Source organism: Thermobia domestica, chromosome 10 (assembly GCF_964235325.1).
Source record: "Thermobia domestica chromosome 10, izTheDome1.hap1.1, whole genome shotgun sequence".
NCBI lineage: Eukaryota > Metazoa > Arthropoda > Insecta > Zygentoma > Lepismatidae > Thermobia > Thermobia domestica.
In genome coordinates, this window is record NC_137463.1 from 259144748 (window position 1) to 259160813 (window position 16066).

The following is a 16066-nucleotide window of genomic DNA, read 5'->3' on the forward strand; positions in this document are numbered from 1 at the left end:
AAAGGTACGGTCAACTCAAATCAATCACAACCTTCCGGCCTGAACGAAACTCACTCACTTGTGGTGCAGCTTTCAAATACAGAAGATCCGATGTGGTACACGTCCGGTGATCCTTCGTGACACTGACGTTCACCTTTGCAATTGGTAGAAACGAAACTTTTTCGCTAATTTTGATATTTTGTAGCATTAATTACCACATTTTTCGCATTTATTTTTTTAAAATGTACCACAAGTTTTTTTTTTTTTTTTTTTTTTTAATATGGTACTTGTAAACACTACATTTTTGGTTGTAAGGTGTATCTGATACAAAAATGAGGATATATCTTGATTAGGTGCACATTCTAGCTAGTGTATTTACTGAAATATCGATATTAATGCAGAAATTTAAACACTTCCTCTACCCTCATCCTTAGTTAAATGGTATTATGCAGCAAAACATTATCAATTCTTCTTTTAAGTTTGTTCTCCTGTCAGTAATAATCATATTATACTTGGAAAAGAATCTCTCGGCATCTACACTCGAGACTGGTAACCATATTGAACGCAACGAGCTGACAGCAAAAGACCTGTGGTTAACTTTTAAACTATTTAATAATGATACAATGCCAACTTACTTAAACAATGTCACATCTCAGAAAGTGACATCACGCCATACAAGCTTACAGATTTTATGGAGAACTTAATTTAGCGTTGTGCATGTTTTCGGTAAAATGCAACGACTTTTAAGTTAAATAATATTGGAAAAGCGCTTTTTTAGTTATTATTAGCAATAATTAGCAAGAATTCTACTTTTTCGTTTTCATTCGCATTTATCACAAGTAATGCCGAATTTCGCAAAAATTCGCGGTAATATAAACTTGATTTCTGGCTCTGAAACGAAAAGGCATATACACATTTCTATAATATTTCGCAGATATCGCATTAGCGAAAAGGTTTCGTCTCTAGCAATTGGAAACTTGGATTTTGATCTAAGAGGCTTGTTCAAGTTTTGTAAAGTATTTTTGGAGTATACTTCATGACTCTTTTACAACTTCTCTCTTTACAGCTGCTTTTGGCACTCCACATCTCAATAATGATTTGAATTACCATTTCTAAATCCTTCGAGCTCACAATCCACTGTGTACTCGCTTTCCGGCAATGTTGTCAGCACTTCATTTACAACCCTTGTATCAAGGTTCAATAAAATAAAACAACAAATTATAATAGTAGATACCGTACTTATCTATTATAACTTAATCCACTATACAGTCCAAGACACATACCTGTCATGGCAAGTGTATAAAGTAACATCAACAGTTGGCGTCATTTAGTTCTTTTAAAAAATATTTACGTAGCTTGACAAGTATTTTGTTTATGAACTCAGTTATTTGTAGTTTTCTTGTAGCATCGCTTTTTAAAGATTCTACATACAATTTCACCTTACTCCATATTGTCTTTCTCCATTATACAAAATTTTCAGAATTCGACATTTTATCAAATTCTCAGAAGAAACATTAAGATAACCTTTACGTTTGTTTTCGTACATAAAAAGATACAGTTATTCTTTATATATTGACGATTAATACTTATAAATATGAATGTTCATATTTTAATACAGGAAAATTTTGTAGTACTGAATTTTACTCAATTAAATATCACCAAAAAAAGTGAAGATGTAATTAATTAGATGCCAAGTAATGAGACAACTAGAATTCGTTCCTAAAATAGCGTTCTTTTTAAGCATTAATGAAAAAATACGTCTTGATATTTTGAAATAGCAAAAATTCTTAATAACATAATTAATTAATTAATTAATTTAATAAATTAATGTCTATAGTGATAAAAATAAGTAATACTTATCCTAAATAGTTAACAGGAACAGATTGTACATCGTAAGAAGTTCAAAAGATGATTGTATGAACAATTAGGACAATTAGGATTGTATGTAATTTGAGAAATCAATAGTGGCTCTGCATTGCGTTAAAATATCTCATTCTTGTGGGTGCATGTGCGTTTATTAAGCAATTGAGACGTCCTTAAATTCTATTCACAAAAAAACAATAAATATATATTTTAAAAAGTTTTAATTACAAATATAAATTCTTCACATTTTACTGTGCATTTTAAAATCAAGAGCTTTATTTCATGTACACACTTTTATAGTTCCAGCGTGGTAATTGAAGGGGGGAAATTCCCAGGGACATTTGAACACTTCCCTCCGAACATTCTTTCCCTTTGTGCTTTCTACGGGAAGAACTTGGTAATGACATCAAACCTTCGTACTTCACGGAGACGCTTTCACAGAGGGTATCCAAGCATCTTTATACAGTATGTACTTTAGACAAGCTGATTTTTCACAGAGGGTATCCAAGCATCTTTATACGGTATGTACTTTAGACAAGCTGATTTTTCAAGTTTTTTTGTAAGAAAACTACTATGAACTGAGAAATCATAACCTTTTCCATACTGTACAGGGGCATTTTCCTCCGAATAAAAATCTATTTTGCAATACGCTGAGAAATTAACACTTAATCTGCAAGAGTACTCTCCTAGTGCAAGTAAGCCTATATTTTAGGCACACACTTAACTTCCTCCCACCTCAAAGTGCTTCAATTTCCACACTGTATAGTTCTACTGAAATTGTATGTCAACAGCTTCTTTTATTTTTTACCATAATACAATTTGTATTCTGTTGTAGTTATAGACGCATCTAAAAGCTGTTGAAAAGTTGTACATTTTTCAGATTTGCTAGTTCCTCTGATGCAGTTTAACATTCCAAACCGATGAAATTACTAATAATTAATTTTAAAAATATCTCAAATTGAATTGTGATCAATGTTGTCAATATATTAGCAGAGTTTGGTAATACACTGAAATTTATGACTAAGTGAAAATAAATTTCACGAATCTATTATTTTTTTTTACTTTCGGAAGTGGATTTTAAGGTTATTATGTATTTTTTGTCCGCAAAGACCTTACAATAAGTCAGAAAGAAACATTTATTTTTAGAAAAACGTTAGAGTTTCAAAATTTCACTTTTCATTTTAAAATTCTAAAGAAGATAAAAATGTTAGACGAAAACATGGAAACAGTTAGAAGATACTTTTTATCTACAATGAATGTTTCCTAATGTCGATTGAATCAAGAACAAAATTAGAATAAACAGTATAATTCATGTTACAAAAACCATAATACATTTTTATATTTAATTCGTTCTCAATTATAAAACCAATCAACGGAAAAAATATTATTGTTTCCTCATGTCGAATGCACATTATTTAATTTTAATTACTTCAAACTTTTAGTTTATGATTTGTAATCAAATAAAATAATGTTGTTTATTTTAAATACGGTTCTGAAAACAATTACTTCATATTTTTATAACAAGTAGAGAAAATGTTACGATACTACTAGAAAGTATAAGAAGATGATTATTCTATAAGACAAGACAGACATGTAACATGGCAAATGTTGCCTGTGAACACATTAAAGGCGTATAATAGTTGATATATGTATATACCAGTCTTTCTCTTTTTAATATATTTCACACAAAACTACACTGGAGTATTCAAATTTTATTATTATCATTATTATTATTATTATTAATATTCTGCCATTTCTGTCTTGACAATGAAACGTTTTTTGAGAAAACGATAACTACATGTATATCTGCTTTTTCTTAATTTGTAGTAGGTAGCATTATTCATGAATATTATTATCATTATCATTATTATTGTTATTATTATTATTATTATACGTCAAAGGAGAAAACTTCCGTTTTCCAATATCTCTAAAAAAATCCATGCGTTAAAAAAGAATATTACAATCTTTAAAAATGATTTTTTTGTCGCACTATTAAACTTTTATGAACTAACAACGATTTTGCCATACAGCACAAACAATTTTGCTTTCATAAACATATAAAATTCACACACACACACACACACAGATTTGCACACATACTGTTTCTTACTTTTTTAAAAAAAAATGAAAAACAATTAATTGACTCATACTCCGTGCCTCAAATTGCGCTTTTTAACTTTCCTTTTTTTAATTGAGATTATATTTAAACTAATTATAGGTACACTAAAATAGTATGTAGAAAGTAACATAAATTTTCAGGTAACTTTGAAAACATTTTCTCCAATGCACAGCTGCCTTTGTAGCACTATATATATTTGTTTTAAAATGAACTTGCTCATGTGATCAGAAAATATGGGAATCCATTAACATTACAAACAATAAACAATCAAAGCATTTCTCTCTGTACAACCAGTGATACAACAAATCAAACCTTCTAATTGTATTTAGTACATTGAAAGTTTACAATATTTATAAAATAATATTTTGTGCATAAAATTAATAAAATAACAAAGTTAGATATTCATGTAAGTATGCAATATGATATAATATTAACCATATTTGTATGCACTTTAAAAGGTAAATAGGTAGGGATTAGTTTTGTAAATGCTTTTCTTGCTGCTTCTCCTTCAGTAATGTATAGGGTGGTCACAGTCTCGTTACCCCTTGATAAATGCTAATGTAAATTTTCCCGTTATCTTTTTGTAAATGCTAATGAAAGGTTTCCTACTCTTTCAGATTCTGTGAACGATGGATGATACTTCCATTTACAGTATTGAAGAACCTGTAATAATGAATGCGCTATGAGAATTCTTAAAGGGCATCGTTGTACAAAACTGTTACGATACCACTGCCAAACTGACAGAAGCTGTCAACCAAGCTATCACTCAAGTTACACCTACAATGCTCCGCAGAACCTGGCGGCATATCATTCTTTGACATGAGAATGACGGTCGACAGACTGATTCTTTGGACACCTAATGTTTCATATCTCAACAAAACTTCTGGAAATCATTGTTGTTCATGTCATTCAGTTCTTTCCGTGCAGTTATTTACGTACGTTTAGTGGTTTCTGTTACTTATTTTCAGGGATAACGGGATTTTGTGGCCAACCTGTACATCTATTTTAACCTGAGTATAAACAGTATTTGATGTACAGTCTATTTATCATTACTTCAATTACCAAATAATCCTCTGAGTATAAATTACCGTATTCTCGCGTGTATAAGCCGCACTTTTTTTCACGAAAAAGCAAACGAAAATGTAGGGTGCGGCTTATACACGCGAATGATTTAAAATGGCTTAAAGGTAATTAAGGTATTAATTTTTTGCGTTTGTTGTACGGTATTTACCGTACATCACAAGACACACGTATAGAAAACAAATCCACAAAACCACAATCAGACGAAACAACAATTCAATACAGGAACAAACACGTTAACTCAAATACCGCTATTGTTGATTTGAATCAACAATTACCGGTAAACGAACAAAAGATTTTTTAAAAACGGAAGTAAAGTTAAATTTTAAGGGTGCGGCTTATACATGAGTGCGGCTTATACACGCGAGAATACGGTATTTTTGTTCCTTTTTAATTCGCAAGCAATGTTGATGACGCTACTATGAAATGTAGCATATTAGAATGTATGCATGTAGCATGTCATGTTTAATAATGATACAGTGATTTATCGTTTCTTTTAAATAAGTAAATAAAGGTATATATTTCGGTCTTTTGTTGCAGTGTTATATTATCAACATTTTACACCTATTTCCAATAAATTTATGGAAGTACAGGTAGTATTTAGTTTAGTAATTCAAAATTGTTACTAAGAAATTTCCCATGTCAGATCAAACACAAACAGAAAAGTTGTACCACTGGTTAATACACCTAATTATTACATAACAAAATATTCAAAAGAAATTAATAATACTAATAATAATAAAAACACAAACAAATAATTGTTGTATTAATTAACCAGTCTTGTATGTTTTTTTTACAGCTGGCAGGTGTAAAATTATTATCGCATTCATACTAATACACAGACATACACGTACTCAAATGCAAGCATTCGTATCACACGCACAAATATTCAAATGTTATGGAGTATTTAATTAGGAGTTCCTCACTTAACTCTCACAAGCACAAATCGCTGTTCTAAACTTCCATTAATATCATAATGAATAAATTCTTATCTCCTTTGATACTCCTTGTTGCAGGCTATAAGAAGTCTGTTTCATTCTTCAGCCACAATGTACACGGTTTCTAGAACACGAAATATACACTAAATGCAACCACAAAGATTTTTAATGAAGCATAAACTATATTTTAAAAAGTCCACCTCTTACAATCTTGCAGTCTAACTTCCTTTTATAATTTTAATCCTTTTTTATTGTTTTTTTTTCCATTTGTTAGTTCTGATAAAACATCTCTGCCACTCTTTTTAATGCATTAGAAAACATATATAACCTGTACACATTGGTATAAGTACACTATGTACACACTGGACACTTTCTTGCTTTATTTTTTAAATCTTCGGAATTTCCATTTCACCTATTCTGTGCTCCGAGAAGATTGTTCTCCACATTATACTGCAACCAAAAACATGAAAACAATACAGAATTAATTCATATCTTAAAATACTGTGTATAAAAGACTCAGTTTAAATTTGTTTCAGGCTTTGGACATGCTTGTAAGCACGTGGTTCAGCAATGTTCATGAATTATTCGATTGGTTATCAAGCTAAATAAATAATACCTCACTAATTAGCAAAGTATACCGAAACCAAGAAAATTTAGCGATATAAAATACCTCTGGAAATCTCTGCACAAATTTAATTTTGTGATAGATTTTTCAAACTCATGTGTCGTTTAATTCATTAGCTATAGATGACAGCACAAAACTTAATGACGGAAATAACCAAAAATTAGAGTGAACGGAGTATATTTCAGAATTATACATGAAACCTAAATTTGAAAATTTCTTAGAATAAGTACGATAGCTCCTAATATTTACAACGTATAAACTTTTTAAGAAAAATCCAAAACTTTTGCAAATTCTTGCTGGTTTTAGTATCAATGAAGGTGTTAATACTGTATCATTTACTAGGTAGATGCTTTTAGAATTGAATTGCTCTTGATTAACAATGATATAGAGCTGATCTTATATTTGCTTCTAACAAAAAATTAATACTTTCTATGAAAAGTAAAGTCATGACAAAGAAAGAATAATAAACGTTATCTTTCCAAACTGTGGATTTTGACAGAGTATCTTCTACTGTAGAGTGTGTGGATAACGAAATCAAAGAACATTAGACATTGGAAAACCACTCTCAGGAATTCTAACTATCAGTCTACTTGCAGACTTCTGTAATTCCTGAATTTTTATAGTTCAAGCTTTCGACTCTACCCCTGGAGTCTTGGTCACGGAGGTCGAAAAACAGGAAGAAAACAAATAGAAACATCAAGGAATAAAAAGGAACGGACTTACCAAGGGAAGAGCTGTGTGAAAACACGTTGTCAATTGCGCCAGCGATGTCCAGATGAAGTTGATACAAACTAAAATATGGCGAAGTCAATTTGTGTGCCTTTGCTGTTCCCTGTTGGAAGGTTGCCAACTCATGATATTATTTCTATTGTTATGCCAATCCTGTGAACATTTTGTAATTACCTGTAATTTCGTTTTATCTATATAGTTTTCGAAAATAAATTTATAAGTCTGAGTAAAGGAACACATTAGAGATTCTAAAGCGGAAACTCCAGTATCAGGTTTATTGAAACATTTAAAAGAAACAAAACATAGGGTAGAAGATTCAAAAATTTTATTTGGCGTTAGAAATGAAGTAGAAAGACTGGTGTTGGAAAATTTATTCATTTAAAAACAGAGTTAAATTTAGACAAGGGATGGTTGAATGATAAATGGGATGTAGTAATTACAGAATTTTCACAGGATTGGCATAACAATAAAAATAATATGAGTTAGCAACCTTTCAACAAGGAACAGGAAAGGCGCACAAACTGACTCCGCCATACTTTAGTTTGTATCAACTTAACAACGTGTTTCCTCTCAGCTAAGCCCGTTCCTTTTTATTCCTTGATGTTTCTATACTTTTTCTTCATGTTTTTAACCTCCGTGACCAAGACTTCAGGGGAAGGTCGAAAGCTTGGTATTATAAAAATTCAGGAATTACAGAAATCTGTAAGTAGAATCAAAGAATATTAGTTCTTGATGCAAGTAATTGTCTCCCAGTACTATACTTTTGAAACAAGAACTATTGTAAAACCGAAACAGACTTTAAAAACATCTAAAAATAAAAAAAATCATACAATGCAATTCCACTAAAAAAAATCTACAGAATACACCTATATGTGACATATTAGTGTTCTTCAATAAAATAATGTACAAGTGAAAAATAAATGTGAAGAGTTTAATACAACTTAATGCCATTTTGTATTTGGCCTGAAACTGTCACTAAAATTACCTCTAAACAGAGTAGAACAATTATTTTCGTGCCACGTTTAAACTTGAACAGTTAATCATTCTTGAAACAGCTAATTTCCTTAATATAAATGAAATGAATATGCCAACATACTAGGCACACTGCTCTTAATATTTTTCCTGATGAGAATGGTTTAATATGAATCACTAGCGCGTTACTTAGAGATTAAGATTTCTCGCTTAGTGTTAACGCCGCACACATATACTTCATTTGATAAACTTGTCCCTTCTGACAGCTACTTTCCTCTGTTTTTTTAATTCCTGCACGTGGTCATAACAATCAGGCAAGAAGAACTGTTTCTATGGCAACAGGACGTTCAGCCAATTACAGTCGCTCATTCCTCTCGCTCTGCAATGGTAAACATTCCACCCTTTCCGCACGTTGCCCATTTGAATATAAACAAATACACATTGTTTTAGTCGAATGTCAGCTTAAGTAGTGGACCTGCTGGTTATTGTGAGCATTCTTTTTAGTTCTCTTTTGTGTCATTTAATTTTATAAAACTGAGATTTATTTGCAGTAAATTATTTCGTGTTTCAATACCCAACGCAAAAGCTGGCAACACAGCATTGAGCATCACGTTCGCGAAGCGAGCTCTCAGAAAGGACAACTAGTATCAACTGCACTATAGTAAAGGTGTGCCCGTTCTCATAGGATTTAAAGTTGACTGTGAATGCATTCCATTCTGTGGAGATCTGAAGCCAACACCCAACAGAAACTCACTAAGTGTGGAAAACTATTGAATAAGTCTACAATGGAAAGACGCACCAATTCCATATTTAATGATACTCGTCGACTCTTAAGGCGGATTTTCATGCAAACGTCCGTTGTGTTCTTTGCTTGCGTGTGCCAATTGAGAAAGTTGTTTAAGTACGCTTGTACGTGTAACACAACTTTCTGTTGTCTACACACAGAAATCGCAAGCAATAAAAGCTTGCATGAAAATCTGCCCTTATTTAGAATAATATAACCTATAAACTAAGGACAAGTAAATAATATTTTGGCATGTCAGTCTATATTTAATATAAAATTAAGCTGAACACAACAACACTACCATACATTATTTGGGAACATTACGTGTTAGAAGCGAAAGCAGATAAATAAACAGAGTAACAAGCATTTCGAGCAATTTAATGGTACAGCATTCACTTACATGTGCTCCTAGCAGAATTAGTATGGTGTTAGTATTTGCCATTCGAATGATAATCAGACTCCCCATACTCTTCATAATCTTCGTCACCATAGTCAATCTCCATAGGGGGGTCCGGAGTTGGGGGATAAGGGGGCTGAGTTGAATGGGGCACAATATATCCCTGAGGAACAAACACCATTTGTTATTGGACAATAAACAAATGTCTATATTATATTTTAACGATGTGAAATTTGATCAACAAATGCAATTACAAGTTTAACGGTTATGCTAATGTATATTTTTTTTATATATATTTGTGCAAAAATAAATCACCTTTTTATATGATTACACATTATGATAGATATCGCCATGAAAATTGATCAAAACTCTAAAGCAATTGATAACAGAAATTCAATCTGTATTTATCTATTGAAATTATTTGTATGTATGTGCCTGGATCGTTGATTTGGAGTTTAGCGTCCTGTTCAGCACCGAGGCTATATGAGATGGGGACCTACAGTTTTAACATGGAATTCGAGCAACATGATCTACCACCAAGAATCGAACCCAGTAAGTACTTGAAGCCGCGTCGAAGGTAAGTGTTTGAACTTTGTTATGAAAGCAAATTACAATTAATTTCATAATCAAATTATGTAACTATGTCTGTGCTTGTGATTTTGTGTTATCAAGTGACACTTTGTGAAATTATTTGTGGTAAGACATTTTCCACGAAGTGAGATTTTACTAAAAGATTTTAAGTTAACTTTCGTGTAATTAAATGATAAAAATGGAATACTACTGCAACTTATTGAATATATGGAACTATACAAATGTTGAAATCAGAATTTCTTAGACTCAAGTGAAAAGAACACAATATATATATATATATATTAGTTCGAGTCCTATGGGACAGAAACAATATTTTTGGCGATGTTGGTAATTTTGTAGCATTAAGCCTAGATGAAGAAAAAAAATAACAATTTTTTACGTTTCTGATTATCATCATTCAATGTAACTACTATTGCCGGTTGAAAGGAATAATATTGTATATTTGCCATCTATTCACTGAAATTTAATATAGTACTATTTCATTTTTTGTTGTTACTATAAGAGCCTGACTTAGAAAAAATAACAAAATTTACCATTTTTCTTTTGCTTGTTTCTCATAAGTGAAAGGAGATAATGAAATGCAACTTACCACAATCATAGATAAGTTATTCTACAACAGAAAATATGAACCTGAAGAATTTCCAGTGTTGTCATCCACATAAATTACAGTGTTGCCAGAGTAACATTTCCTCTAAAATCTAAGTTAAGGCAGCGACTAGAGAAACGAACTCAACTTCAATTGATTACGTATCATGTTGGTTTGGTAACCTGTGAACTCCTTTGTAAATAATATTTGTATTTACTTTGCAATAAACAAAATAGTTTTAACATACAGTTATTAAAATTAAATAATAAAATTATTTAAAAAGTGGTTCACAGAATACCAAAACAACATGATACGTAATCAAACGCGGTTGAGTTCGTTCCTCTAGTCGCTGCCTTAATTTAGATTTTGGAGGAAATGTTATTCTGACAATATCGTAATTTCTATGGATGGCAACACTGAAAATTCTTCAAGTTCATATTTTCTGTTGTAAAATAACATAATCTATGATTGTGGTAAGTTGATTTTTTTATTATCTCCTTTCTCTTATGAAAAACAAGCAAAAGAAAAATGGTAAATTTTGTATTACTTTCAGTAAGTCATGCTCTTAATGAACAAACTAGCGAAATACGGGCATATGAAATTTTAATTAAAATGAAAGTTTCAATTTATTATAGTTTGATTAGTTCACCTACTCCAGTAGTAAGCTCAACTTTTTGGAATTAAATCCTGATATGTTAGTATTAACCAACCATTATTATCTACCAACTCCAATGGTTACTGTTTTGAGTATACATCAAGTTGTTTAAATTTTGAAGTGTACCTTAGCCTGGTAGTGTATTTATTACATATTTACAGAGCCCCTTGGTGTATGAACAGATAAAGAAAGACAATGAAAACGTAACATCGAGGAGATTACAATAACTTACTGTGTGAATTGGTTATTACTACTATTTAATTAGAATATTAGTTACTACGTCCAGACATGCAAACCAAATCTATTGTTAGTACAAAGTTAATTGAGTTAGTACAAAGTTAATTCAGTGTTTTCTATTACCTGTTTCACCATTAATACAAATAGCTTTTCAGCATGAACACAGACTTTATGTTGAAGTTTTAAATGTATTATATACATATAATATTTAACCTCTCTAATTTACCTTTGATGATTATCAAATTAAGATGTCGATAGAAAAGATAGAAGAAAATGTTAACTGCCATACTAAATAAAAGAACTGAAATCAACAACCAGAAAAGATCACTTAATCTCCACTGTGCACTATATCTACTATGAATGTTAATAATCACAGGATAAAAACGGTCAATAAAATTTGTTCTAGTTCACGTGTGATAATTTTTAGTACGAGAGCTGTCGAGAAAGTAACAGATGTTTTGAAATAAAACCAAATAACAGAATGAACAAATCAAATTGTATTATATACATTTGAAAGGCACACTCTTAAGCTGTTTTTCCGCATAACCGTCATGCAAATTACGGCATTTATCATACCGTGGCATAAGTTTTTCAATACCGTCATGGTAGAAATCTACCGCCAGCGATTTCAAGCACTGGCTTATACCGCATGAGTTCGGCGTCAGTATCAAAGCGTTGTGTAGCGAGCCATCTTCATCGCTGGGAAGAGATGGTAGTCGTTCAGAGCCAAATCTGAGCTGTATGGTGGGTGATCGAACACCTCTTATCCAAGAGCTCTCGGGTACGCTTGACGGTATGTGGACGTGCGTTGTCGGCCTTCACTCATTATTACATGTCCTTACCCTTCACACAGTTGCCGATGGATTTCGATTGGCTTGTGGTTTTTTTTTTGCCAGGAAGAAAGCTAATCACAGAACGTACCTCACAGGAGGTGGGATTTTCTATTGCACAGGACATTGTAATACGTCACAGAAAGCACAGTAAGAGCGTCACAAGTGCTGATGACACGACAGCTGGATGCATATTGAGTATGGCAACGTTCTGACACCAAGATGGCGACTCTAGCCCCGCCCACTGCCGCGGTAGGCCAAAATGTCTACTACTCCCTGGACAGTCTTTGTACTATTCAGGTATTAGTTTCTAAATAATTACTTCCTTTTCAGTTTGCTACATGTAATATTGTGAGTTAGTATCTCATTAACAATACACACAATGAAAATACCAATTGTTAGTGAAATGAACAACACTTCAAATTAGATTTCTGTGTTAAGCACGCATGCAATCAATCTTCTGTTAATATGTTACGAAATTATAATACAAAACACAAGATCATAAATTATAGCTTTTCAGCATGAACACATACTCCATATCATAGCACATTGTACACTGTTATTTAATGAAGCTTGTATATTAGATTCCCAAACTATGCTATACATAAGTATCGGAAGTCTCTCAGAACGGTTATGTCCGTTCCTTCGCCCGTCCGTCTATCGACAGATATCAGAGCAAACACAGTAAGCAATGTCGAGAAGCTTTTTTCTTTTGAAAAAGATTTAGAGTCTCAAGAATAGGTCTCATATCCTCCGTGAACTCTCTATTCAAACCGGAAGTGGTAAAATCAACTATTTTTGCCATCATAAAACAAAAACGATAATAAATAAGGACATGTTGTTTTTAGAATTGATTCAGTCTTTCTACAAGAGATGCCGCATTCACTCTCATGACCCTACTAAAGTAGAAGTGGTAGAAATTCACAAGTATTTCTGGTTTCAACATTTATTTCTATAGAGCGAATACGGTAAGAGATACTGAGATGCGCTTTCTTGGATCGATTTAGTCTCCCAAGAAGTTCTATCTTCTCCGATAACAATCTATTCAAATCGGAAACGATAGAAATCGACCTTCTACGGATTCAAAGTTGATCGTCGTTGAAAAAAGGGTAATAAGCAGCGATAAAAGGTTTTCTAGAATCAAGAGTTAGGAAAATATACTATCTTCTTCTGTATGTCTCCAACAAGATCGGAAATGGTAGAAATCGACCTTTTGCGGTTTCAAAGTTAATCGCCATTGAAAGAAAAAACAAAACGGTAATAAACAGCGATACCTATTGTGCTGTATGGTTTCGAAACATAGTCGCTTACTATGATGGGAGAAGTAGACTGAAAGTATTTGAGAACAAGATAGTGAGACGAATATTCAAACCCAAGAGGAACGGGAATGAGGAATAACGAAAACATAATAATAAAAACTGCATAATTTATACCATTTACCAAACATTGTTAGGGTAATCAAATTTAGGAGGCTCAGATGGGCAAGTCATGTAACCAGAGTGGAAAAAAAAAAGTAGGAACGCTTTCAAAGTTTTTAACTGGAAGGCTAATCTGAAAACGACCACAGATGGGAAGACAATATTAAGATGGATCTCGCAGAGATAGAAATACAAATTAGAAACTGGATCCAGTTGACTACGGATAGAAGTCAATGGAGAGCTTTTGTGAACCTCCGGGTTCCATAGCCCGTAGAGTTAGTTAGTTAATAAACAGCTACAAGAGGTTTTCTGAAATCAATTCAAGTATTTCACAAAGAGATACCATCTTCTGTATCTCTCGACTAAGATCGGAAATGGTAGAAATTTGATCTCCATTGATCAAAAACAGTAAGAGATGTCAAGAAGTGACTACCTGAAATGAATTAAAAAAAAAAAAACTTCATCCATGCATCCGAGGAAGAGCTGGAAACCTGGAAACCTACAACTTTTTTGTTTCAACATTCATCACAATAGTAGTAAACGGAAGTGTAGAAGAAGTAGATGTATTAATCGGATGTATAGGGTCCATCTCCGACTTCGTTCATCTATTCCAACCGGAAGTGGTAGAAATGCACTACTTCCGGTTTCAATATTGATAACTATAGTGCAAAACCTGCAGAATGTGTACTAAATATCCCAAGAATAGGTTTTATCTCCTCCTTTATCCGTTTATTCAAACCGGAAGTAGTGGAAATTATGATTTCCGGTATGAAAAGCGGATTATCACAGTGAAAAATTGTAATAGATAACGAGAAGGAGTTTATGATATAGATTGAATATGGGAAGAACCGGTTCCATCCAACCGGTAGACTTTACTTCTCTATTGCTGTCGAAAGTAGTAGAAATCTATTACTACTTCCAGTTCTGATACTGACACTCATAGATTGAAATCGGTAACAAAAGACATTTTATATGTATTTAGTATCCAAAAAATCAGCTTTATTATTTTACTGAAACCGGAAATAGTCAGAAATAGTGGTTTTTTTTTTTTTTTTTTTTTTTTTTGGTTTGAACATTGATTTCTTTACAGTATTAATTATAAGAGAAGCTGTTTTTGATATGGATTCAGCATTACATGAAAAAGTTTCACCTCTCATATTATCTCTATATTCATACGGAAGTTATACAACTGCTACTTCCGGTTTCGAGGTGAAATTCTCATATTTTGAAAGCCTACTGTAGTTTCACAAACATGAAACAACACTCTCTTGATTAACATACAAAGAGTGAAAAAGTGATTGACTGGACCGTGACTCCAACCCAGGATCTCCTGCATACCGTTCCGATGCGTTAACCACTATGCCACTCAGTTCGTTTCCCAGACAGTCTTGTTTAGTTTGTTGATAATTAAAGATTTAATGCATGGAATCTGAAAACAAACTTATAGTTGTCATTAAACATACTTTTGAGTAGCGCTTATTCTCACATAAAACCTATATTTATTTATTTCACAATCACCAGATACAGCTCAGAGGCCATTTTATACTGGGTATCTAACAACAACAACCATAATGGAAAGGATTTGGGAAGGTATCGGCCAAGGCCAATTTAGTAGGCACCATCCCGGCATTTTCCTGGTAGGACTGAGGGAAACCCTGGAAAACCCCATTTTCTTATCTTAGTCCAGTGTAACAAATATTACCCTTTACCTACACATTTCTTTTTATTATTTCGATATCAAAATAAATACGTACTTCGTTTACGCAACTTTACGCAACTTTGAAAATACAAAAGGAACTAGAAAAGATTTGCAATACGACGCAACTATGTGTTGCAGAAGTCTGCTTCTTGGTGCATTCTGAGACATGTTGAAAAGATGAGTAACCACTATGCAAAGTCGATGGCCTGAGTTATTCATCAGCAGTGATATTTTAGAGTGCTTGCTATGGCATCTTGGTTACGAAATGAGATACGAACAGTTTTGTTGTATAATTTCGCACGTGATTTAAATATAGATCAATCATAGAAGAAATGACTCTTGCACTGGGTGATGTATGTCCACATCGTACGACTATATTCAGATGGTACAAAGTATTCCAAGCAGAAATTTCACTCTAGACGACGCTGAGAAGTCAGAAAGCCCACGAGTGTCAATTACGGAGGGAAACATTCTGCTCTTAGGTAAGTGCTTAACGAAGACAGGCGAGTGATCTACCAGGATACTGTAGACCTAAATGCACCAGGAATTCGTTCGATTCTGTAT

General features: G+C 32.7%; 1 protein-coding gene across 1 annotated transcript in view; it reads right to left on the minus strand.

The window, feature by feature from the left end:
• Positions 1 to 1197: 1197 nt before the first annotated feature.
• LOC145661915 (uncharacterized) overlaps positions 1198 to 16066 on the minus strand; it is a 213892-nt gene continuing 199023 nt past the window's right edge. Inside the window, exons 28-29 of the mRNA XM_081727262.1 lie at positions 9490 to 9649; positions 1198 to 6429 (exon numbers count right to left, since the gene is read on the minus strand). Coding sequence (XP_081583388.1) covers positions 9518 to 9649 — 132 coding nt within the window. The 3' untranslated portion in view covers positions 1198 to 6429; positions 9490 to 9517. The remainder of the gene's footprint in view (positions 6430 to 9489; positions 9650 to 16066) is intronic.